Source organism: Pelophylax lessonae (genome assembly GCF_965119305.1).
Source record: "Pelophylax lessonae genome assembly, chromosome: 9".
Classification (NCBI taxonomy): Eukaryota; Metazoa; Chordata; class Amphibia; order Anura; family Ranidae; genus Pelophylax; species Pelophylax lessonae.
Window position 1 is genome coordinate 227,717,065 of NC_138776.1, and position 27,783 is coordinate 227,744,847.

The 27,783-nt window shown below is 42.4% G+C and overlaps 1 protein-coding gene across 1 annotated transcript in view; it reads left to right on the forward strand.

The window, feature by feature from the left end:
• The window catches only part of LOC309564319 (uncharacterized protein), a gene marked incomplete at its 5' end in the record, with an annotated part of 135,475 nt that overhangs the window by 86,880 nt on the left and 20,812 nt on the right, over window positions 1-27,783 (forward strand). The window contains 3 exons of the mRNA XM_082268948.1: window positions 4,725-4,832; window positions 10,137-10,316; window positions 16,974-17,079. Coding sequence (XP_082125074.1) covers window positions 4,725-4,832; window positions 10,137-10,316; window positions 16,974-17,079 — 394 coding nt within the window. The remainder of the gene's footprint in view (window positions 1-4,724; window positions 4,833-10,136; window positions 10,317-16,973; window positions 17,080-27,783) is intronic.

The window sequence follows — 27,783 nt, forward strand, 5'->3', positions numbered from 1 at the left end:
AGGTACCACTCCCTGGCTCTATCATAAACAAGAGATTTGGGCCAGAGACCCAGTAAAAAAAAAAAAAGTAATTCTTAATCAAAATGATGACATTATAACAATGAGACATATCACCTTATATTCCCATGTCACTAATTAACAGAGGGATGACCCAGTCACCAGTGGAGGGGACAAAGTTTGTACCCTATTTGATGGTTTTGTAGATATAACAGTATATCATTTTATAAGCCATTTTGGCATTCATTATCACATTTTGCAGTTTGAAAAATAAGTCCCATGATGTTTAACACTAAGGTGTCCACTCCTGCTCATACTGTATATTTAAATTATCACTGGCATTTTTCTGGTTCAATAAGTTTTAATAAATAAAAACAGAGTAACAAGGAAAAGCACCCAATCCGTCCAATCAGGGGCTAGAACTGAAAACTGAGTACAGTAAGGCTTTTACATCTTGCTAATGGAAAAAAGAGGAGTAACCACATTAATCAAACATAATAGATATGAACACACAGCAGGAGAGGTCCAGGAAGTACCCCATAACTGGCGATTGTGAACCTGGACATACTAAGTTCCAGACAACAGTGCAATATGCTATAGACTCATAAAAAATGAGAAGGGGAGTGAAATCCCATCATGAAAGGGAGAGAAAAGGAAGAGAAAACAAGAAAAAGGAGAGGAAGGCCAAGAGGAGGAAAAGGAGTAGGGGCTTGTGATCATATGGATTGTTAGCCAATGCTTACCCACACAACTCGGGGGGAGAGTGGGGAAAGCATACGCCAACCACGGTTCCCAAATCTTTAGGAACTTGGAGCCTTTAAGAGTCTTTCAGAATACTGGACATTTGTTCATTGAGCATTATAGCCTTCATACAGTTGCTCCCTCCCTGGAAAGGAACAAAGGGTTTTTTCCAGGCCTGGGCAATTATTCTCTTAGCTGATAAAAATAGGTAGGATGCCAATTTTTGTTGCTGAGCAAACAAGCCCAGGACAGGACAATGCAATAAAGCAAATTTAGCATCCTTGTAGATTTTCAAGTGGAACAGATTATGCAATAGGTCGAAGACTCAGGACCAAAAGTCTACCAGTCATGGACATGTACACCAGATGTGCACAACATCTCCACGGTGGCCCCATTCCCAAAAACAGCAGTCACAGAAAGTTGGATTGGCATGGGTGATTCGGGCAGTAACCCAATACCACCGTATTTCAAAAGACTCTTAGACGTACATCTCAAGGATCAGAACATTCAGGGGTATGTGAGATGATTACGGCCACACACACTTACACAGGTTGAACTGGATGGACTATTGTCTTTATTCAACCTCACCTACTATGTAACTATGTAACCATAGAAGCCTTTTATATTCTATCTCCAAGGTGGAAGTTTTAAATGAGGATTTGTCAACAGAGGACCAAGCTTTGCTCCAGTCTGCTGGATCTATCTCAGATCCCCAAGTCTCTTTCCTATTGGGTAACATAAGAAAGAGAATTGGAGGGGTTATCAACTATTCAGGGACGCATAGAGGGTAAAAATGAGGCCTGGAGATCTTGGAGAGTGCTGACAGATATGTTTGAACATAGTTTTCCTGGAAAGGATAAGTAGAGGTACATCGGAGAGTAGATAGCCAATGCTGAAGCTGAAGATAGCGAAAAAAAACAGACTGCAGAGCGTCGCAGGTCTCCCAGAGGGTGGCCCATGTCAGAAAGGACCGATTGGCCAGAAAGTGTCACACATGTGTAATGCCATGAAGGGTCCACCAAAAGAATGCCTAAGGCTGATCAAGGCCAGGGGGAAACAGAGGGTTCTTGGTAATGGATAACAGATCCCGTAAAGGAGACATAAGAGAGCTTGAGTATTGCACCAAATCCCAAAAGTTCATGCTGTGTTGCATAAGTGGGCTCAGGGTCATAGGTTGTAGTTAAGGTGTCTATGTGGAAGCCATAGAACCATATACATGGTAAGGGAGGTGCAAGTATGGAGCTCCAGAAGCACCTGCAGAGGAACATCCAAGGAAACATGAAGCATAGATAACTGGGAAAGCTAGGCAGATAGGTAACATTTGTAGATGTTAGGGACCCCCAACCCACCCTGCAATCTATGCATGAAAAGAGTGGTTCTGGGGACTTGAGACGCTTGTTGGCTCAAATTAAGCACAAAATCTTTCTCTGGATTAAACGGAGACAGTGTGGAAGGACCCGTATGTGAAGTGTATGGAAATAATAATAGAATTTGGGCAAGACTGTCATTTTTACCAAGTTGATATGACCTATCCAAGACAGATGCGGAAACTTTGCTTGGACCAATACCAGCTGATGACATGGCTCCCCAAATCCTCATGAACTGTGGAAACTTCACACTGGACCTCATGCAACTTGGATTCTGTGCCTCTCCACTCTTCCTCCAGACCTTGATTTCCAAATGAAATACAACATTTTCCACAGTCCTTGATGATTTGGGGAGCCATGTCATCTGTGTTGGTCCACTGTGTTTTATCAAGTCTAAAGTCAGCGCAATCTTCTACCAGGAAATTCTAAAGCACTTCATGCTTCCCTTTGATAACCAACTTTATGGAGATGCTGATTTCATTTCTCAGCCGGACTTGGCACCTGCCAAATGTACCAATACCTGGTTTAATGATCATGGTATCACTGTGCTTGATTGGCCAGCAAACTTTCCTGACCTAAACACCATAGAGGATCTGTAGGGTATTGTCAAGAGGAAGATAAGAGAAACCAGACCCAACTATGTAGATGAGCTAAAAGCCACTATCAAAGAAACCTGGGCTTCCATAATACCTCAGCAGTGGCACAGGCTGATCATCACCTACATGCCATTTTGCATTGATGCAGTAATTCATACAAGAGGAGCCCCAACCATGTATTGGTATAGTGCATAATATACTGTACATGGACATACTTATCAGTAAGCCAACATTTCTGTATTAAAAATCCTTTTGTTTAATTGGTCTTATGTAATATTCAATTTTTTTGAGATACTGAATTTTGGATTTTCACTATGGACATCATGTGACATCAGAGGGGGCGGTGCCACTGGGTGACCTAGCCGGGTGGCCCCGCCACTTGTCATAAAAGAACTGTCAAAGCTGAAGAGTGGGCATATGCTGGGTAGCCTCCTAGGAGGCAAAGTATTTTTTAATTTTTTTCTATTTTTTGGGTTGGCGGGTGTCGGGATTGACGATAGATTTACATCGAGGGACGCTATTTTTTTTCTTTTGTTTCCTGTGGTTTTTACATTTTACACTTTTTTGGTGAATGGGTAGGGGTGCAATGTACCACTACCCATTCACATGGGGGGGCTGGGATATGGGGGCCCCCTTGTTAAAGTGGGCTTTCAGATTCCCATAAGCACCCCACCTGCAGACCCCCACAACCACAGCCAAAGGTTGTCAGGAAGAGGGTTGTCCCCATCAACATGGGACAACCCAAAGCAATCTCCCCATGTTGAGGGTAAGTGGCCTGGAAGGGTTAAGGAGGGGGGGGGGGGGGGTCGCTCACTTGTCCCCCCATTTTCTGGCCTGCCAGGCTGTATGCTCGGAAAAGGGTCTGGTATGGATTTTGGGGGGGACCCCACGCCATTTTTTAAACAAAATTGGCATGAAGTTTTCTCTCTTAAAATCTATACCAGACCCAAAGGGCTATGTAAGGATTTTAGGGGGGACCCCACACGTTTTTTTTTTTTTTAAGTTTTGGTGTGAGTTCCCCTTGAAATCTATACCAGACCCAAAGGGGCTGGTATAGATTTTGGGGGGGACCCCAGGTTTTTTTTTTAATTCTGTCATAGGTTTCCCCTTAACCACTTAAATACAGGGCACTTTCACCCCCTTCCTGCCCAGATCAATTTTCAGCTTTCAGTGCTCATTGGCATCTAGGGGAAATATTGGTCAGCTTGACATGGCACTGCTCCACGTCTTTAACATTGGTATCTACAGGAAACCTTACTCAGCTTGGCATGGCACTGCTTCTGAACGATAAGTGACAGGGACACCAAACTTGGGAAGCACCAAGAGGGGACCCAGGACTACAATATATACATACATTTTAAAAGTGTGGTATTCTTGTACACTACACTGACTGCACTAAACTGACTGAACACACTATCCAGTAACTACCTGCCTAATCTCTATTGTCGCACACTATACACAGCTGCCCTGTAAGCAGCAGCCTTATATAGTGTGGGGCGTGGACTTAGCCTATGAGCCATGATTGGCCAAAGGCACTCTGCCTTTGGCCAATCATGGCTCTGACAGTACATTGTGTTGTGATTGGCCAAAGCATACAGGTCAGGTGCACCCTTTGTCCAATAATCAGCAATCAATGCACTGCAAGAGCGTAGTGCATTATGGTGCGCTCATTGGCAGGTGAACTTCCCGCTGAGCGCCCCATTGGTTCTTGTGTTCAGTGAACACATTAACAGCTGATGTTCAAGTCGAACTTACGTTTGACTCAAACAAACAGCCCATCCCTAGTTTTCACTAGCTGTAAGCCATAATTATCAAAAATAGAAGAAAGAAATGCTTGAAATATATCGCTCTGCGTGTAACAAATCTATATAAAATATAAGTTTCACTTTTTGAATTGAATTACTGAAATAAATTAACTTTTTGATGATATTCTAATTGTATAAGAAGAACCTGTATATAGCGTGTATATATCTTTTTTAGAAAGCACAATTAATATGCAAGAGTAATTATTTCCATTTCACAGGAAACTGGGAAGGAGAAATACTTGCAGGATCTACCTAATCAGCTGTCACCATTTGAAAAGATCCTTTCTAATAATGGAAAAGGAACCAAATTTGTAGTGGGAGATCAGGTAACGTCAGACCAAACAAATTTATTTTTGTTCCAAAATATGTTTCATAATTATTAACCTCTACAACTTTCTTGCAAAAGCATTGTAAGAGGAAACTATAGACACAGCATATACAGCATATACAGTATCTCACAAAAGTGAGTACACCCCTCACATTTTTGTAAATATTTTATTCTATCTTTTCATGTGACAACACTGAAGAAATGACACTTTGCTATGATGTAAAGTAGTGAGTGTACAGTTTGTATAACAGTGCAAATTTGCTGTCCCCGCAAAAAAACTCTCAACACACAGACAATAATATCTAAACCGCTGACAACAAAAGTGAGTACGCCTCTAAGTGAAAATGTCCAAATTGGGCCCGAAGTGTCAATATTTTGTGTGGCCACCATTGTTTTCTAGCACTGCCTTACCCTCTTGGCCATGGAGTTTGCCACTGGAGACCTCTTCCACTCCTCCATGACGACATCAGCTGGTGGATGTTAGAGACCTTGCGTGTAAGGGGGGGAATTAGCGTGGCTGTATTATACAGGGAATCACACTGCGTGGTTTTGTAAATTAAGTGACTTTAATTGCCAGATAAGCAGCAGTGGAAATGATAGTTACAAAAGTGGAGTAAACAGTTCTCTTTTTAGCATATACTGTAAGGCACAGATTCACAGTACATTCACCAAAGATACAGAATGCAGCTTAGTAAACTGGAACTGTAGTTAATATTCCTCTCTTCAGGCACATCATTGGTGTACAGGGCATGTATTGATTACTTGCCATAGGCTGGTGTCCATTAGCAGGTTCCACCGATGCAGCAGAGATGATTTACTAGGAAGATACACTGTCTCTGGTGATCTTCTATCACAAGCACAACAGCATTGCTGATAGGCAGGATTCCTGTTCTGTCCCTGCAGGCTGGAACAGTCTCCCTGAGTAAAGCCTAGCTTTCCCTCACAAGCAGGGTATCTGTCCCTCCCTAATTCCACACATGTCTGCTCAAATGGTGGCTGGGCTTTGTCTTTTATATCAGAGCTAATAGAAAATGGTGAACAAAATCTCCAGAGAACTTGTTCCCAATCAGAACATGAGGCATCCTAAAGATGGCTGCTAGAGAAAAGTTCAGAGAACAGCAACAGCCTAAACAGGATTTCACAACACAGCAGGAAAACACAAACATTGAAAATCTGCAGAGTTGTATAAAGTACTCGAAACCCATACTTGAGTAAAAGTACAAGTGCTCAATCAAAAAGTGACTTGAGTAGAAGTGGAAGTGCTCGATCAAAAAGGGACTTGAGTAGAAGTACTAAAGTATTCAACATTTTTTGTACTTAAGTATTGCAAGTAGTTTTTTTAAAAATTTTGCTACTCAAGTACTGAAAGTAAAAGTACCAGTAGTTTTGAAAAAAAAATGCTACTCAAGTACTGAAAGTAAAAGTACAAGTACTGTGTTATGTAGATATTAAAGAAAGAAGTCAAAGTCAAGTTTGAACATCATATTGTTTTTTATTATTTCAAATGCAGCTTTTATTTATACATACAGTAGCATTTATTTTCATATGCGCTGATAATACACATGTTTTGAGCTTCATGAAACCTGCCATCTACTGTTCTGGCAGTGGTAATTATTATAATAGTAACGAGTAACTATGCAGCACAAAAAAAAAAATATCAGAGTAGAAGTATTGAAATCATCGAAAAAATGTAGTGAAGTAAAAGTGGAAGTAGGAGAAAAAAAATCTACTCTAGGAAAGTACAGATGCCGCCTTTCGGTACTTAAGTACGGTAGTGAAGTAGTTCTACTTAGTTACTATACATCTCTGAAAATCTGCACATGACATGATATTTCTGCGTGAGAAAGTGAGTATAATACAATTGTAGTCCCACTTCTCTCAGCAAGACTGTCCTGTCACAGTTAACTGTATGTGAGGAGGCTACCTACATGCGCTCCTCCACCTTCCGTTTGAGGTTGCCCCACAGATTCTCAATAGGGTTTATTGGAGACATGCTTGGCCAGTCCACCACCTTTACCCTTTTCACCTTTACCCTCAGCTTCTTTAGCAAGGCAGCTGTCATCTTGGAGGTGTGTTTGGGGACATTATCATATTGGAATACTGCCATGCGGCCCAATCTCCGAAGAGAAGGGATCATGCTCTGCTTCAGTATGTCACAGTACGTGTTGACATTCATGGTTCCCTCAATGAACTGTAGCTCCCCAGTGTCGGCAGCACTCATGCAGCCCCAGACCATGACACTCCCACCGCCATGCTTGACTGTAGGCAAAACACACTTGTCTTTGTACTTCTCACCTGGGTGGCGCCACACACGCTTGATACCATCTGAATCAAATAAGTTTATCTTGGTCTCATCAGTAAAACATGTCCTTAGTCTGCTTGTCTTCAGCGGGCTTACTTGTTCATCATCTTCAGAAGAGGGTTCCTTCTGGGACAACAGCCATGCAGACCAATTTGATGCAGTGTGCGGCATATGGTCTGAGCACTGACTGGCTGACCCCCCATCCCTTCAACCTCTGCAGCAATGCTGGCAGCACTCATACGTCTATTTCCAAAAGACAACCTCTGGATATGATGCTGAGCACGTGCACTCGACTTCTTTGGTCAACCATGGTGAGGCCTTTTGTGAGTGGAACCTGTCCTGTTAAACTGCTGTATGGTCTTGGCCACCATGCTGCAGCTCAGTTTCAGGATCTTGGCAATTTTCCTATAGCCCAGGCCATCTTTTTGTAGAGCAACAATTCTTTTTTCAGATCCTCAGAGTTCTTTGCCATGAGGTGCCATGTTGAACTTCCAGTGACCAGTATGAAAGAGTGAGAGCGATAACACCAAATGTAACATACCTGCTCCCCATTCACACCTGAGACCTCGTAACACTAACGAGTCACATGACACCGGGGAGGAAAATGGCTAATTGGGCCCAATTTGGACATTATCACTTAGGGGTGTACTCACTTCTGTTGCCAGCGGTTGAGACATGATGGTCTATGTGTTGAGTTATTTTGAGGGGACAGCAAATTTACACTGTTATACAAGCTGTACACTCACTACTTTACATTGTAGCAAAGTGTCATTTCTTGGGTGTTGTCAGATAAAAAGATATAATAAAATATTTACAAAAATGTGAGGGATACTGTATACTACAGCTCTTCTAATACCAGATATCCAAAAGTCAGAAAGCAACAGCACTTTAAGTGTAACACCACCGAAAACTACCAAATGGGAATATGTGTGCAGTATTTAAACTAAACTCACTTCAGTGACCCTCACAAATTAAAAGTCCTGGAGTAACCAACATTCAGAACTTCTGGCACTTTCCTCAGTCTACACTTTACTAGAAATCAGCTGAAAAGAAACACCGATGTTTAAAATGTTTAAAGAAATAGAACTTAATAAAATTAACAAGTTAACCTTTCCCTACTCTGCCCAACAAGTTCCCTTCTAATATTTTAGTATGGACACGCAAATTTTCTATATATCTATACCAAAGAATTCCAAGCAGATTGACCAACCTGGTACTTCAGTGAAAATAAGTAGTCTACCATTAATTTGTACACCTGTTTGAATTTAAAATCAAACTGACTATGTAAGTGTTGAGATTTTATGATGAAATAAGAGAAGAAGCAGATATGGAAACATTGATACCAAATCAAACTTTGTGCCAGCTTTAATATTTCTTTCTGAAACAGTAGAGTTCTTGCACAGCCAGGAAGAATTTAGACCAAGCATAGTATATAGAAACAGGTGATTTGTTTATCATTAGGTCATTTTTTTTTTGCTTAGACAATGGTCTTTTCTTTAAAGTGAGACAGATGAATAATATGGGTATTAATAGAAGAAGCAAGGACTAGTTGGATAAAAAAGCTGTTATGTGGGAAAGGGGAGCTATAGTGTTTTAAAGCCAAACTGTAGCAAATTTCTCTTTTTGGAGAATGGTTAGAATTTCTGTCAAGTTATCCTTACCCCTTATGTCCTGTCTTTGTGGCCACTTATCTCACTCTGACACACAGGAGGCCACCAAGACAAGAAGAAAGGAGAAAGAAGAAAAACTCCCCAATAGTGCCACAGCAATAAAATATAGTTGGGGAAAAAATGACATATAGTTGGGAAAGATTAGAACCTATTTAAATTGTTTTGAATTTGAGTTAAAGTGGTTCTACAGGCACAACATTTTCTTTTACATTAATGCATTCTTTACATTAAGGTAGAGAAACCTTCTGCTAGCAGCCCCCCCCCCCCCAAATGCTTACCTAAACCTAATCTCAATCCAGCCATGTGCACAAGAGCAGCGGCTCTCTCAGCTCTTTTTCTCCTCATTTGCTCAGACACAGCCAGTGAGGTGGGAGGGAGGTAAGGCTGAGCCCCACTCTGTGTGTCTTGTGGACACACAGAGCAAAGCGTGGATCAGGAGCGGGCACTCACGAGTGCCCCCATAGCAGGTGGCTTAGTATGACAGCACTCGGAAGGGGGGAGGAGCCAGGAGCCTAGGAAAAGAGAGCTGATCCGTGAAAAGCCATTACACAGAGCAGGTAAGTATGACATCAAGGAAAAATAATTCTGGATTGCTGCAATCCCAAGCTGGGATCCAAAATGCCTTTATTAGCCTAAAATCATAGGAAGCACAACATGTACAAGCAGGGGAGGAAATTCTAACGTGTTTTACACATTTACACATGTGCCTGTTACGTTTGACACTTATTTGGTAAATGGGTGGAGGTATGATGTGCCAATACCCATTTACATGGGGGGGGCAGAATCTGGGGGCCCCCCTGCTCCAAAGCACCCATCCCCCCATGTTGAGTGCATGTGGCCTGGTATGGTTCCCCTCCCCTTTCCTTACCTGCTGGGCTGCATGCTCAGATAAGGGTCTGGTATGGATTTTGGGGGGGACCCAACCCTTATTTTATTTCAAATTTTGGCCCGAAGGGCCTGGTATGGACTGGGAGGGGGGCATGCCGTTGTTCTCTTAATTTTTTTACTGCCATTTTTTTTTTATTCATCTGTCAGCGGGGAAACTCATTGACAGCTTCCCGGCCCCGCTCCTTAACAACCAGCTTACACTACGCCCTGATTGGGCACTGTGCAGTACTCAGTGCATTGCAGGATTTTCATCGGGGCGAACACCCTGAAAATTCAGGAGTTCAACGAACGGCCAATCAGGCAAATGTTCAGCCCAAACTCATGCTTGGGCCAAACCGTTCGCCCATCCTTAATCCTTAAACAGCGTAAGCATAGGTAAGCATGACATAAATAAAATTTGCTTTTAGAATGTTTTTAAAGTTGAATGCTTTTGTTGTTACAGATCTCATTTGCTGACTACAATCTCCTGGACATGATTCACTGTCACCTTGATCTTGACCCAAAAAGTTTAGCTTCCTTCCCTCTCCTCTCAGCTTACAGTCAACGGCTTGAAAAACGTCCAAAGTTGAGTGATTATCTGAAATCAGAAAAACGCAACAAGCGTCCTATTACACCTAAACACAAATGAACATGTACTACCAACATCCAGGCTGAAAACCCACTTCATTGTTTTATGTCAATTTTCTACTTCTTGAGGACTAATATATAATTTAAACATAAAACAAAAGAGAGCGCCCCGTGGGACTTTAAATGAGGTGGATGCAAAAAAATATAAATAAAGCATAAGTATGCAATAGCAAATTTATTAGATACAAAGCGTATGATACATATAAAACATGCAGGACCCACGAAACGCGTCGAGTCTACACTCCAGTTATAAGTCCATGCATAGTTACATAGTTACATAGTAGGTGAGGTTGAATAAAGACAATAGTCCATCCAGTTCAACCTGTGTAGGTGTGTGTGGCCGTAATCATCTCTCATACCCCTGAATGTTCTGATCCTTGAGATGCACGTCCAATAGTCTTTTGAAAGCCACCATACTACCCGCAGAAACCACCTCTTGTGGTAGAGAATTCCACAATCTTGTAGCCCTAAGCATGTAATTTATTATTTTTTATATTGATGCTACTATGCTATTACGGAGTCCTCACTCCAGTTATGAGCTATGTATGTCATCCAGTATGTTTTTATCGATATTACTATGTCATTTCATGTATTGATGTCTGTTGTTTATATGCATGTTTTATATGTATCATACGCTTTGTATCTAATAAATTTGCTATTGCATACTTATGCTTTATTTATATTTTTTTGCATCCACCTCATTTAAAGTCCCACGGGGCGCTCTCTTTTGTTTTTTGTCAAAATTCGGGATGGAGGTGTTTGCTTATTGACAATGTTGAGACCATTTCTCCTTTTTATTGTTGAATATATAATTTAAAAGACAAAATAAACTTTAATTTGTTTTACAACAAATGTTTCTTTTGCAATTGCTGCGCCTCCTGGGTTTATACCAACCATTCTCAACCAGGGTTCTGTGGAACCCTAAGGGTTCCTTCAAAGGTAGCTTGGGTTACTAAAAGTAATGAGCATTATTTTCCTCTCAGACAAGCAACCACTGACATCAATGATCTTTTCAGGTATCTGGAAGGGGGTTATTCCTCCCAATGACCACCAGTGTAGGGGACACTTCTTCCATGTTCTACAATGTAAGGGGTCACTTTTTCACTTATCAACAATATAATACAATTTTAACTGTGTTTATTCCTATTACTACTGAAAATAATATAGTCATATCAAGCATCCCTAAGTATGTAGCATTCCTCGTTTTATTTCTTGTTACAGGAAGCCAGAAGAAACGATTGGTTGTGTACAGGATGGGAGGTATATTTGTCGCAGGTTCATGCAGTACACAAACTGCATTCCTTGGCACCTTTCACACATACGGTCCGTTCAGTTTATCAGTTCAGTCACGTCAAAATGTATCAGTTTTCCATCCGTTTTTCATCCATTTTTCATCCGTTTTTCATCAGTTGTCATCCGTTTTTCATCAGTTGTCATCCGTTTTTCGTCAGTTGTTATCCATTTTTCATCTGTTTTTCGTCAGTTATCTGTTTTTCATCCGTTGTCATCCGTTTTTCATCCGTTGTTATCCGTTTTTCATCCGTTTTTCATCCATTGTCATCCGTTTTTCGTCCGATCCGTTTTTTTGACGGATGAAAAATAGGGTATACATCCGTTCAAAAAAACGGACATTGACGGAAGCGGATGAAAACGGATGTTAACTGATGATCATCCGTTTTCATACGTTTTTACATAGAGATACATTGATGTCCGTTTTTCATCCGTCAACGGATGGATGAAAAACGGACAAACGGACAGCATGTGTGAAAGGGGCCTTATGATGTGTAGTGAGCTTGCTTGGCTCACTGAGGGGTTAATGAGCTCAGCTGAAGTAGGTTGAGTACTCTGGGCTCTATAAACCTCCCAGGATGCTTAAAGCCTCTTTCACACGGGCGTTCCGTGTGTCCGTATATCACCCCAACTGTTTGTGGGTGATATACGGACATAATGCATGTCAATGGGATTGCGGATGTCAGCGGATGATCATCCGCTGACATCCGATTTTCGTCCTTTTAGTTCTGTTCCATTTTTTGGAACGGAACAGAACCCTATTTTTCTTCCGTTTAAAAAAACGGAAAGGATGCAAAATCGGATGTCAGCGGTGTCATCCGCTGACATCCGCAATCCCATAGACATACATTATGTCCGTATATCATCCGCAAATGGATGGGATAATATGCGGGAATACGGACCGGGTGACACAAGTGTCATCCGTGTCCGTAAAAAAAAAAAAAAGTGACTGAACGGACTACAAAATCGGAGCGCACGTGTGAAAGAGGCCTAATACATGGGTCGAATTCTGAAATAATTTTCTTTCCAAAATCGTAAGGAATTTTGGATCAAACTTTGCACTGTTAGTGGGCCACAGCAACAGCCCATTTTCATGTAGCCATGGAATTTGAGTGATCAGGCAGGTTGGAAATTTTTTTCCAGTACTATCTCTTGGGAAGACATTTTGAATTGATAACAGATCACGCCCCATTAAAGTGGATGGTACAAAACAAGGAGACCAAAAAGAGGGTGAATAGGTGGTTCTTGTCACTTCAAGAATTTAGCTTTACAATGAAACACTGCTCCGTTGATATGATGGGGAATGCAGATGCCTTGTCTTATGTTCATGCATACCTGGAAATCTGTGTTCCAACCCTAGGGTTAAAACAAAAGGGGGTATGCCATGGGAACACAGTAAAAACTAATGGTTTGTACATTTGTCCCAGGTTCATGCAGTATACAAACGGTTTTCCTTTTTGTGCTGTTTTGTGAACTTGCCCCTCCTCCAGGGAGTCAAACACAACCCGCTACTGAGATAATTCCTCACACTATCATTTGATCTTCAACCTACTATTCCAGGGGTTGGGAACCTTTTTGGCTGAGAGAGCCATGAAAACCACATATTTTCAAATGTAATTCCGTGAGAGCCATACACTATATTTCAGGGGTCGGGAACCTTTATTTAATATTCATATTCATGGGCCGCAGCTATACAGTGAGTAGATGGAGCCGTGTGAAAGTGCCTGGAGTCCGGTCGGGAAGAGAGCAGAGCAGGCAGGTATGCAATGAGGCCGGAGTGGTGAAGCGTCTGCAGGCCTGCGAGTGATGGAGGTGAGTACTATAGGCCCTGAGAAAATGGTGGCCGGCCGCTGAAGGCCTCAGAAGTGGATGTGAGAGGCAGCTCCTGCAGGTCCCCGGGTGTCAGAGGGGAAGGAGACCGTGTCTGTCGGGGCACAGGAAGCGGATGGCAGGTCTCCTTACTGGGCAGTGATTGCCAAGGCCCTCAGAAGCACAGCACATGAGCCGGCGGTGGTACCGCGAGTAGGCCGCAGGGTCCGTAGCGCCACAATCCAGTCACCCAGAGACGAACTGAGGGTAGCGGTGGGTAACCCACAAAGTGTACCGTCGATGGGTGCAGAAATCTCCTTGGCACCGGGCAGAGCTACGTGGATGGCACAGGATTGAGTTGTAGAAGCAGCGGAGCTCTGGGACTACACATCCAACGTGGCTCACGTCCGGACACGCCCCCCTTTATTAAATATTTGTCTGCGAGCCAGATGCAGCCATCAAAAGAGCCACGTCTGGCTCATGAGCCATAGGCTCCTTACCCCTGTACTATTCACTCTGTCTCAGAAGCTGTAGATATAATATTAGCAGGGGTTCTGTGAGACTTACTAGTTATTTCAAGGGTCAATTTGTGTTAAAAAGGTTGCAAAAGGCTGGTTTATGCTTTATGTATCTTTCTACCTTACATAATATATATTATGATCAAACTGATTTCTTCAGACATACAGTGTATATCACTAAATAAGTAGCCTGTACAACATCTTATAAAGCCAGTGTAGATAAAGAACACTGTAACCTCCTCTATAAATTGTAAGATATTAGAATTCACCAAGGAGAAAAATTGGTAGAAAAATATGGAGGATAATGGAAGTTCACAACAATCATTTACTGTCCATATAAAAGATTGACACGCAAGTATGCCAGGCAACAGTAGTAGTATTTTGTAACTTTAAATAAATTGAAAGTTTGCACATCATACAACTTTTCCACTATCACAAGACATGTTACTAAGCGTAGTCCTTTTTTTTTTCAAAATGAGTGGTGGACAGTTACGATAGAAGGCAGTCTTCGAAATCCTCAATGGTCAGAGGTGGTATAGAAACAAATGGCAATAGCAGCTGGCAGGAAAGTACCAAAATCCTCCAAGGAGAGGAGCCAAATCTCCTACTTGGCATTGGATATGCTGACTAAACTGCCTAAAGGCTTCTTTACTGTTATAGTGGAAGAGATGTGAAACTCCCCTCCACAGTTGGTAGTGTCAGCAGGAAGTGCAGATAAATTCAACAGATTTTTAAAGTTATTCTCAACTAACCCAATGTGCAAGTATGTGGAAATTGTTAGTGACATAAACACACACACTCGGGTTGAACTGGATGGACTGATGTCTTTATTCAACCATACCAACTATGTAACTATGTAGAAAAAAAGAGAGTACTCTGCAAGACAACTTCTGAGAAACACCACACAAAAACTGCAGTGGAAAAGGGCGCATAACAAATTCCAAAGCAAATTGGGTTCACACAAGTGTGTTGCAGAGACCCAGATTGGGAGGGGCAAATGGGATTTAAAGACATCTCAGAGTATCGCACGAGGGTACACATCTTTGGCAATAGCCCTTCACCTGCAGTCGCTATCTATGGACTCAGACATTCCACCCAAGAAGGTGAACTTGAGTATGGCTCAGATGCAAAACAATTAGTAGAGAAATACTTTTATGTAGATGATTGTTTGAAATCCTTACCTTCCAGCGAGTCTGCAATCTGTCTTCTTAAAAGAGCACAGGAAATGTTTGCTTGTTCTAATCTCAGGCTTTACAAGATTGCTTCCAACAGCAAAGAGGTAATGGAAGCTTTCCCCATTCAAGACCATTCTAATGATCTAAAGGACTTAGATTTAGGTACAGACTCTTTACCTGTATGGCACAATCTAGGTCTACTTTGGGACTTGAAATCTGATTCCTTTACCTTCTAAATAAACGGAGAAGAAAGGCGCTTCACTCGCAGAGGTGTCTTGTCCACAATCAATAGCCTATACGATCCATTAGGATTTGCAACACGTGTTACAATTCAAGGTAAAGCCCTACTTAGAGACTTGATTTGTGAAACATCCGACTGGGATCCCCCTCTACCCCTTGATAAGAGGAACTCTTGGGTAGAGTGGAGGAACTCTATATCAGTCTTATCTGATCTTCATGTTTCACACCCATATGCTCCTGTACCTTCTACAAAGACACAGAGCCAAAACCTTTGCATATTATATTATATATTGCATGCTTATATCAAGGCAATAGCTGCCATGGCCTACTTAAGAACGATCGGCACTACAGCACGATGCCACATAGGATTCATCTTGGGCAAGGCAAAGCTGGCTCCACACCCTGAGCACACTGTACCTAGGCTAGAACTTTGTGCTGCAGTACTAGCCATTGAACTAACAGAACTAATAACCTCAGAGATGGACATTGACCTCAAGGATATCCAGCTCTACACCGCTCAGACAGAGGCACAAACTTTATTGGAGCAGCCAGGGAACTGCATATTCCTTCAAACATGGACACCAAAGGGGTAGAGAGTTACCTCAGAGACCAGGGCTGTTCATGGACTTTAAACCCACCTTACTCCTCTCACATAGGAGGAGCAAGAGAAAGAATGATAGGCATAGCCTGCAGAATTCTGGACTCTATTTTTCTGAAAATAGGGACCTCAAGACTTACCCACGAGAGTATGGTGACCTTCATGGCAGAGGTCTTAGCCATCATCAATGCCAGAACTCTAACGCCAGTCTCAAATGACCCAGACAATCCTGTTTTACTCACACCAGCAGCACTCCTTACACAGAAAACTGGAGTGATCAGTGCGCCCCATGGAAATTTCACCACTAAAGACTTATACTTGCGCCAGTGGAGACAAGTACAAAGTTTGGCAAATACCTTCTGGGACAGGTGGAGGAAGTAATATCTCTCTACCTTACAGCCACATACTAAATGGCAAGACAACAAACCCAACCTAAAAGGAGGAGACATTGTTCTTGTTAAGGACTATCAGTCCCAAAGGAATGAATGGCCTTTGGGTCTCATCACCAACACCTTTCCAAGTGAGGATGGAAAGGTCAGAAATGTGGAAGTCAGAGTCATAGAAACAAGGAGACAAAGTTGTTCCTCAGACCAGTTTCTGAACTGATTTTATTGTTGTCATCTAAGGAATAAATAGTGGCATCTGACGATACCAGACGGGGAGTGTCATGCCTTCGGCCTATAAGAAAAAAATAATCTTTTGGACTTGCAATACCAACATTGTCCACTAGATGTCAATCTAACAAAATACTAATGATGGACAGTGTTCTATGGTTATTACATATTTCCTGTTATATCACTGGGAACTAGCTCCACCTCCTACTACAAGTCTCTTTCACCTTCTCCATTGGGACAGACCGCTTGGGAGCCAGCAAAGCCTGCACCACATGTTTCAGAGGAAAGCCCTGGTTCTTCTAAGGCAGCATCGCTGGTATGCTTAAAGATTGTTTAACTGTATATCCAATGGACATTTGTTTATGTTCATGTAATTATTATACGTTCATTTTATCTGTTTATTTCTAGTTTCACCGCGTGTACATCCTATTCTTATATGGCCACCATCTGTTCATTGTAATAAAGATCCAAAGTTACAGACAGTCTGGTTATTTTAGGATTCAAGGTTTAAGCTGTATGTTAAGCTACATACACGCCAGGGGCAAAGGTGTAGCGAGAACAGAACAATCGGGGAACTGGAGAAAGTGCAGAGAAGGGCAACCAAACTGATAAGAGGCATGGAGGAGCTCAGCTATGGGGAAAGATTAGAGGAACTGAATTTATTCTCTCTTGAGAAGAGGAGATTAAGGGGGGTATGATCAACATGTATAAATACATAAGGGGTCCATATAGTGAACTTGGTGTTGAGTTATTCACTTTAAGGTAAACATAGAGGACAAGGGGGCACTCTTTACGTCTAGAGGAAAACAGATTTCTTTCCAAATACGGAAAGGTTTCTTCACCAAAGAGCTGTAAAAATGTGGAATAGACTCCCTCCAGAGATGGTTCTGGCTAGCTCACTAAATTACTTTTTTTTTTTTTTTATTGTATTTTTATTGAAAAATTTTAAACATGTACAAAAAAGAAACTCCCAAACAACAAAGGAAACAAACAATAGCAAGAACAAATGGGACTCCAAAGAGCCAAGATATTCCATGTAGTAATAAAAGGAAAAAACAAAAAGTAATAAAGAAAGCAACAATAAAACCTGTAACAGTATGACCTGAGGGTTATTAGGGCTAGAAAAAAAAACTCCCTTTTCAAAACAAAATATGTTTTTGTCCCTAATTACACTAGACCTCATGCACAGAGATGTTTAGAGGCTAAAGAGTAAAATTCCCTTCCCGTGTCCAGGGAGCTGCAGGGATAATACCTGCAACTGACCATGCAAGCTGTGTGCAACTGTACCCCTATAAACGGCAATGTTCTTGTGCAGAAGCTTCAGGATCAAAAATTATGCCGTATGTACATGCCCAGGCAAATGCTGATGCACAAGACCATCAGCATTTACTATTAATTAAAATGTAATACTGTATTTCGGGATGTAAGGTCCGTTTACTGCTAAAATAAGTGTGAAATGAAAGACTTGCCTTGGTTTAAGATTTCCGCTGATGCTTTCATGTTCTGTCAGATTAGGAAACCTATTGGAACACATAGCGGCCATGTTGGAACGCATGGCACATGCTCAGTAAGCATTTTTTTGCTCAGAACGTCACTTCCGTTACATTTTCTGATGAGTAGCAGTATTCTGACAGAACACCGATTGTAAGTGCCGATTCACACTACCGCGGCACGACTTCGGTGGCGACCTGTGAAGTCGCGTGCACCGCGACTTTGGCGCGACTTGCACGGACTTCATATGTCAATGCAAGTCGCTCCAATGTCGCCCCGAAGTAGTACAGGAACTATTTTCAAAGTCGGAGCGACTTGAGTCGCTCCTATTAGAACGGTTCCCGTAGCACTGCATGGACCGCGACTTGTCAGGCTGACCAGTCGCCTGACAAGTCGCGGAAGTGTGAATGGGCACTAAAAAGCTACCTGCAGCTCCCTGGGCGTGGGAAAGCACTGAGAATGTTAAGCTTGAGCAGTTTTGACCCTCTAAGGGCTTGTTCACACCATATGTGCATGAAAACTGGTGAGAACTGAAGGGAAAAACTGTGCAGATTTCACTCGCAGGGACATCAGTTTTACATCAGTGTACATCAGTTCAGAGTTGTATAAAGTACTCGAAACCCATACTTGAGTAAAAGTACAAGTGCTCGATCAAAAAGTGACTTGAGTAGAAGTGGAAGTGCTCTATCAAAAAGTGACTTGAGTAGAAGTACTAAAGTTTTCAACATTTTTTGTACTTAAGTATTGCAAGTAGTTTTTTTAAAAATGTTGCTACTCAAGTACTGAAAGTAAAAGTACCAGTAGTTTTGAAAAAAATATTGCTACTCAAGTACTGAAAGTAAAAGTACAAGTACTGTGTTAAGTAGTTATTAAAGAAAAAAGTCAAAAGTTTGAACATCATATTGTTTTTTATTATTTCAAATGCAGCTTTTATTTATACATACAGTAGCATTTATTTTTGTATGTGCTGATAATACACATTTTGAGCTTCATGAAACCTTCCATCTACTGTTCTGGCAGTGGTCATTTTAATAATTATAACGAGTAACTATGCAGCACCAAAAAAAAATATTGGAGTAGAAGTATTGAAATCATTGAAAAAATCTAGTGAAGTAAAAGTGGAAGTAGGAGAAAAAAATTCTACTCTAGGAAAGTACAGATACCGCCTTTCGGTACTTAAATACAGTAGTGAAGTAGTTCTACTTAGTTACTATACATCTCTGCATCAGTTTCACGTGTGTTTCAGTGAGTTTTTATGCATGTTGACATCAGTTATGTGCTCTGTTCACACTAATGTTGATTTCATGTCAATTTTTTTTTTCCGTGCAGTAAACTGCATACACGTTGCAGATTCCTACACAGAACAGGGCACATAGAGAACAATAGTTTTTTTTTGTGCCCTTGTCGAACGCGTGCAGAAAAACTGATGTCTCTGCACCACCATGGTGTGAGCAAGGCCTAACTGTCCATGTGCATAAGGCCTTGGCCATAAAACAGAAGAACTTTGAATATGGCTGTAATGAATGTTGCAAAACTCAAATTAAAAGTCATATCATAAAACATTTATTTTTTTTCCCATAAAGGTATGGAGGAATATTTAATGTCTGTTTATTTTGGGAATGCTAGATTTATATGTTTGTTTGAATGTTTGAATGGATGTTTTTATCTTTCATGATTGTCTGGTTTTGTTTGGAAATGTTGTATTAATTTATTTTTGTGTATCGAAGTAAAAATGAATAAAAATATTTAAAAAGAGAAAACATTCTCGCTTTATTCAATTTGAATTAATTTCTTAATAACTTTGGTAGTTCACTGACATACTTGGGGGTTTTGCACGTAGTCTAGAAAACTTGGAAATGAATATCGAACTATTCCATTCTTAACATTTTATTTCTACTGTAACAGGAAAAACCAGAACATTGCCTGCTTTCCATGAGAGTTGCTTCTGTTCCTCCCCGCATACCTTTTGTTAGTAAAAATCACTATGACTCAGCAGTAGTTGCTTTCTATAAAAACCTTTGGCATTGAAGCCTAGAGCAGTCAGCAGGGAGAGATATTACTACACAAGTCATTTCTGACGACAGCACACCGGCTGCACAAGCAATAGTAAGTAGATCTTCACTTCTTTTGCCAAACTGTCTATGGCTGTTAGGTAAATTTTAACTTGCTACCTTATCAAGGAATGCCAGAACAACTGAATACAGAATACACAGGAAATTGATACAGATCTTCATGACCTAGCCATTTGTCTATTGCTAGTGACTTTTCTTATTTGACCAAGGTCCATATTCACATGCTTATCTTATCAATGAACAAAAATACCAGCACAAATCAATACAGAACATACAGAAAATTCATGTGAACTCTGAACAAGTCTTGCACAAAATAATCTTCAATGTAATTATTGCAGAAGCATTGTGGCACTTTAAAAAAAAAAAAAAGCTGTTCTTGCTACCTTTAACCACTTAAGCCCCGGAAGATTTTACCCCCTTCCTGACCAGGTCCTATTTTGCGATTCGGCACTGCGTGACTTTAACGGACAATTGCGCGGTCGTGCGACGCTGTACCTAAACGAATTTGACGTCCTTTTTTTCCCACAAACAGAGCTTTCTTTTGGTGGTATTTGATCACCTGTGCGATTTTTACTTTTTGCGCTATAAACAAAAAAACAGCGTCAATTTTGCAAAAATAACAATATTTTTTACATTTTTTTATATGAAAACCCCCTCCAAAAAAAAGTAAAAATCAAAATTTTTTAACATTTTGGGCCAATTTTTTTTTTACCATATGTTTGGTAAAAAGAAATCACAAAAAGCATATTTTGATTGGATTGCGCAAAAGTTATTGCGTTTACTAACACAGGGAAAGATTTTTGTCATTTTTGTTGTTTTTTTTTTAACGCGTAATGGCGGCGATCTGCGATTTTTTTTGTGGGACTGCGACATTGCGTCGGACAGATCGGACCCTTGACTGACATTTTTGACACTTTTGGGGTTACCAGTGACATTTCTACAGTAATCAGTGCTATACATATGCACTGTTACTGTAAAATTACACTGGCAGTGAAGGGGTTAACTTTTTTGAGAGGGAGGGGTTATGTGTGTCCCTAGGGGCGTGTTTCTAACTGTGATTGGCTGTGGCTTGAGGTGTAGGAACAGTGATCAACGGTCCTACATAGTAGAACCGTATGATCACTGTTCCTACACCGGGGAGAATGACAGGCGGCTTGTTTACATCAGACGCCTGCCTTTCTCCCTCTCCACCCGACGATCGCGAGTGACTGGCGGACATCGGGTCCGCCGGTCACACGCGCGGGGGGGTCCGTGACCACGCGGGAGCGCACGCTCGCTCCCTAGACCCTCACAGGCTAGCGACGTAGCCCTACGTCGCTCTGCCTGTGAGGGGCTGACCGCCGACGTAAATAGTCGTGTGGCAGTGGGCAAGTGGTTAATTTTGACAATTACAAAAAACAAAAAAAAAACTAATTATTAACAAAATCCCAATGATCCAAAAAGTGCATAACCTACGAGCCCCCCACATTAGAGATTCATTATAAACCTGTATAAATGCCTTGATTGACTGAATTATTTTTGAATGAAGCACCTTGGCTGAACCATTGAACACAATTTTTCTTTATAGTAAATTACAGTCTTTTCATGAGTTCTAAAGTCTGATTGTCTACAGTATTAATGACCTCAGAGCAAATGCTGGGATAGATTGAGAAATAAATAAATGTCTTAGGCTACGTTTCCACTAATGCGCCTACAAAGTAGCACGATTTCAAGTGCGACTTTGTAGTGCGACTTGTTTGCGACTACTTCTGGGGACTTCAGTGCGACTACCTTCTATGAGGGACAAGTCGCACTGAAGTCGTCCAAAAGTAGTGCAAAAACCTTTCTCAAGTCGCTGCGTTTTGAGTCGCAGCAGTTAGAACGGTCCTAATTGAAATGAATAGGTTTTGACTTGTCATGCGACTTGACATGTGTCAAGACGCACAACAAGTCGCACTAGTGGAAACGGGGCCTTAGTCCACTTTAGTCCACTTGCTTTGCTGCAGTTTCCAGTTAATTTCACCTCAGGACTGTTTTTTTCTAAATCTTAAAGTGGTTGTAAACCCACTTTAAAGTAGGTTATTAACCACTTACTGACTGCTCACATGGAGCGTACTGCGGCAAAGTGGCTCGTTATCATCCAGCGACGTAGACCTATGTCGCGCGACTCCTCTCCTTGTGGGCGGCGCGCGTGCGCCGCCAGAGGCTCGCTCCCGCTGTATAATTAGGGGATTGGATGACCTTAATTATGAAGAGCGTCTGCAATCGCTTGATTTACTCTCCCTGGAGAAGAGACGCCTGAGGGGGGACATGATAGCAATTTTTAAATATCTCAATGGGGATCTCAGCTTAGAAAAAAAGCTGTTAAGTCGAAGGGATTGCATGAGGACTCGAGGGCATACAATGCGATTAGAGGAGAAGCGTTTTAACCTCAGGCAACGTGGGGGTTTCTTTACTGTTAGGGCTACAAGATTGTGGAATTCTCTACCACAAGAGGTGGTTTCTGCGGGAAGTATGGTGGCTTTCAAAAGACTCTTAGACGTACATCTCAAGGATCAGAACATTCAGGGGTATGTGAGATGATTACAGCCACACACACCTAACACAGGTTGAACTGGATGGACTATTGTCTTTATTCAACCTCACCTACTATGTATGTAACTATGGATTCAGTCACAGCGGGAGTCGGGCCAGGGGAGGAGAGGTGGTGATCACCGCCGCTCTTCCCTGATTGTCGGGGATCGAGTGAGGAGATCCGCCCGCTTGTGTAAACAAAGCGGGTGGATCTCCTAAGTGACAGGCAGGGACAGATTTCAGGATTCAGCATAGCTGCATAGCGATCTGTGCCTGTGTCACTCAGTCCCCTCCCCCCACACACGTCAGTAAGCACCAGGCATACCTTAACCCCTTGATCACCAATAAAGTTAACCCCTTCCCTGCCAGTGTCATTATTACAGTAACAGTGCATATTTATAGCACTGATTACTGTAGTAATGTCACTGGTACCCCCAAAAGTGTCAAAAATGTCAGCCAGGGGTCCGCTCTGTCTGCCAAAATATCGCAGTCCCGCAAAAAAAATCGCAGATCACCACCAGATCGCCGCCATTACTAGTTAAAAAAAAAAACAATAAAAATGACATAAATTTCCCGTAGTTAGTAGCTGCGATAACTTTTGTGCAAACCAATCAAAATAAGCTTATTGCAATTTTTTTTACCAAACATATGTAGCAGAAAACAAATTGGCCTAAAATGTAAAAAAATTTAGATTTTTACATTTTTTGGGGGAATTTCAAATAAAAAAATGTGAAAAATATTGTTATTTTTTCAAAATTGTCGCTCTTTTTTTGTTTATAGCTCAAAAAGTAAAAATCGCACAGGTGATCAAATACCACCAAAAGAAAGCTCTATTTGTGGGCAAAAAAAAGACATAAAGTTAATTTGGGTACACTGTCACACGACCGCGCAATTGTCCGTTAAAGTAACACAGTGCCGAATCGCAAAATATGGCCTGGTCAGGAATGGGGTAAAATCTTCCGATCTTAAAGCTGTTAAAAATACGCTCATTGAGAATTTTTTAGTCAAAGACATGTAGCTAAATACATTTTGGCCTAAATATATGACAAAAATTTAATATATTGGATATTTTTTAACTGTCAAAGTAGAAAAATATTGTTATTTTTTCAAAATTGTCGCTATTTTTTTATGAATATCGCAAAAAATGAAAAGCGCAGAGGTGATCAAATACCACCAAAAGAAAGCTCTGTTTATGGGAAAAAAAGGACGTAAATTTAGTTTAGGTACGGCGTTGCATGACCGCGCAATTGTCAGTTAAAGTCGCACAGTGCCAAGTTGCAAAAAGTGGCCTGGACGTAAAGCAGGAAAATCCTCCCGTCCTAAAGTGGTTAAGGCTTACCTATAGGTGCTATAAATATCTCCTAAACATGCACCGTTTATGAGATATTTACAGTGCATGCAGCCGATGACGTCGCTCCTCCGGCCAATCAGATGGCCGGAGGACGCAAACAAGGAAGCAGGATGGCCGAACATGTCGGCCTTCCTGTTGTTGAGCGGGCGACACTGCGGGGGCTTCGTTTTAAGGTATTTCATAATGAGCTAGTATGCAATGCCTTTGTCTTTACAGGTTTTTTTTTTTTCTCATTTTTTTATGAGGGTTTACTTCCTCTTTAATAGAAATAATTTAGGCACCAGTCACTTTATAGACATAGATTGAACAACAATTTACTTGCAGCCCGAAGTATATAGGAAGGAACAATCTGGATACCCCACATCACACCATGGGGTTGATTTAGTAAATGTAAATAGACTGTTCATTTTGCAAGGGAATTTGCCCCAGAGTTTAGTGAATATGGTGAAGTTTAACTTTGAAAAAATATCCAATCATGTGCAAGAAAAAAATATATGGAAAAATAAAAGCGCATTTTTTCTTACACATGATTGGATGTCGGAAGCCAGCAGAGCCTTACCTCATTCACCAAGCTCTGGGGTTAATTCCCTTGCAGAGTGAACAAGTGCACAATGGTGTGATTTGGGGTATCCTTCCTATATGCGGCTTCAAACCTGTTGGTTGAACTAGATGGACTTGTGTTTTGCAAATATGTAACCCCCATGACTCAGGCACAGGCTGGCTTTTGATCCTGAAGATATTCTCTGTTCTAATAAAACTATGTAAGCTTTCGCGTGCCCTGTTTTTAGTTCCCCAGCGAACGCCACTAGGACAAACTCTTGTGTGATTGGATGGCTTGATAAATATTCATGAATCAGAAGTTAACCCCTTAACAGCTGCTTAGGCATACTAAAGAAAAGAAACACCTAGGCTGCCTGCAGCCTTAAGCTGGCCATCATTTTTTTAGGCCTGTACCTGTTGATCGGTTCTGACCAATTGCAGAGCATCCTGTGCCTGTGTAATGCAAACACAGGCACAGAAAATTATGTAATCTTCTCTCCTGTAACTGTGAGTACACAAGCACTACACTGACACCAGTACACACAGGCACACATTTAACCCCCTGATCACCCCCCAGTTAACCCGTTCACTCCCTGTTACAGTGTCACTATATACAGTATGTAGATAATTTACTGATCACTGTATTATTGTCACTTGTGACCAGTGGCGGCCCGCCCATAGAGGGCGCAGGGGTGCCGCCCCCCCCCCCCCCAAACGAAGCAGGGAAAAAAAAGATTAAATAAAAAATAAAAAAAGTCACGTTTTCGCCAACTAGGGGCGCCGGACTGTGTGCTGGGTATGGGGGGGGGTTTTGACCCCACCCTCGCCCAGCAGAGGCGCCGATTGGTGCTCTTCTGGGGGTGTGCCGGGGCGCAGAGCAATGCGCCCCGACACACCCCACTTTAACGATGTCCGGGTTGTGATTGGCCCAGAGTCCAGCCTGGACCAATCACAGGAGGACATCGGACCTGGTGACGTGACGCCTGGGGGCGGTGCACTGCCCCTGGCGTCACAATCACCTTCCGTTCCCGCCCGCGGCCCGGCGAAGAGAGAGGGAGAGGAGCGACGAGGGAGAGCCGCGTGACCAGTACCGGCTGCTCGGCGGCTCACTCGGCTGTGTAAGTGTTGCTGAGTCCCGGCCGGGAGCAGTGCTGTACACCGTAACAGGAGAGGAGAGGGCTGCCCACACCGGACACCTTCTTCCACCCCGACCCCGGACATGCAGTCGCCCCCGTCCAGGCTGAGGAGCAGCAGGAGGAGGAGATGAGGCTCCCACAATCTGCACGGTGTAGTCCCGCCGCCGCTCCGGCCGACTCAGAGGAGCACGCCACGCAGGTAAGTGACAGGCAGTCTGCTTTAATGGGGGCACGCACGCTAAACTCTGCATTGGGGACATGTATGCTGGTCACTGCATTGATTGGAGGCACGCACGCTAAACTCTGCATTGGGGACATGTATACTGGTCACTGCATTGGAGGCACGCACGCTAAACTCTGCATTGGGGACATGTATGCTGCTCACTGCATTGATTGGAGGCACGCACGCTAAACTCTGCATTGGGGACATGTATGCTGGTCACTGCATTGATTGGAGGCACGCACGCTAAACTCTGCATTGGGGACATGTATACTGGTCACTGCATTGGAGGCACGCATGCTAAACTCTGCATTGGGGACATGTATACTGGTCACTGCATTGATTGGAGGCACGCACGCTGATCTCTGCATTGGGGACATGTATACTGGTCACTGCATTGATTGGAGGCACGCACACTAAACTCTGCATTGGGGACATGTATACTGGTCACTGCATTGGAGGCACGCACGCTAAACTCTGCATTGGGGACCTGTATACTGGTCACTGCATTGGAGGCACGCACGCTAAACTCTGCATTTGGGACATGTATGCTGGTCACTGCATTGGAGGCACACACGCTAAACTCTGCATTGGGGACATGTACACTGGTCACTGCATTGGAGGCACGCACGCTAAACTCTGCATTGGGGACATGTATGCTGGTCACTGCATTGATTGGAGGCACACACGCTAAACTCTGCATTGGGGACATGTATGCTGGTCACTGCATTGATTGGAGGCACGCACGCTAAACTCTGCATTGGGGACATGTATGCTGGTCACTAGCAAAAAATTGGGGGAGCAAACCATGAACATGTATATCTAAAGCCGGTGCAGCTATGGACCAAGCAACATGTATATTAAAAAAGAATAGCGCAACCATGCAAAAGAAATGACTATTAAATATGGAGACAATCCATAAATAAAAATGGGGGTTTAGTCCCACCATATGGCCATATCGTGCTCAAGCCCACCACTGCGTCAAAGTACCCCATTATCAGTGGGTCCTACACTATCCATAAAAAAGGGGTGAATCCAGCCTCTCTTACCCTTGGAGATAACACTCCTTGCTGGGAAGGTGTGCTAATGCACTGCAGGGGACATGTACACTGGTCACTGCATTGGAGGCATGCACGCTAAACTCTGCATTGGGGACATGTATACTGGTCACTGCATTGATTGGAGGCACGCACGCTAAACTCTGCATTGGGGACATGTATGCTGGTCACTGCATTGATTGGAGGCACGCATGCTAAACTCTGCATTGGGGACATGTATGCTGGTCACTAGCAAAAAATTGGGGGAGCAAACCATGAACATGTATATCTAAAGCCGGTGCAGCTATGGACCAAGCAACATGTATATTAAAAAAGAATAGCGCAACCATGCAAAAGAAATGACTATTAAATATGGAGACAATCCATAAATAAAAATGGGGGTTTAGTCCCACCATATGGCCATATCGTGCTCAAGCCCACCACTGCGTCAAAGTACCCCATTATCAGTGGGTCCTACACTATCCATAAAAAAGGGGTGAATCCAGCCTCTCTTACCCTTGGAGATAACACTCCTTGCTGGGAAGGTGTGCTAATGCACTGCAGGGGACATGTACACTGGTCACTGCATTGGAGGCATGCACGCTAAACTCTGCATTGGGGACATGTATACTGGTCACTGCATTGATTGGAGGCACGCACGCTAAACTCTGCATTGGGGACATGTATACTGGTCACTGCATTGATTAGAGGCACGCACGCTAAACTCTGCATTGGGGACATGTATACTGGTCACTGCATTGGAGGCACGCACGCTGATCTCTGCTTTGGGACATGTACACTGGTCACTGCATTGAAAG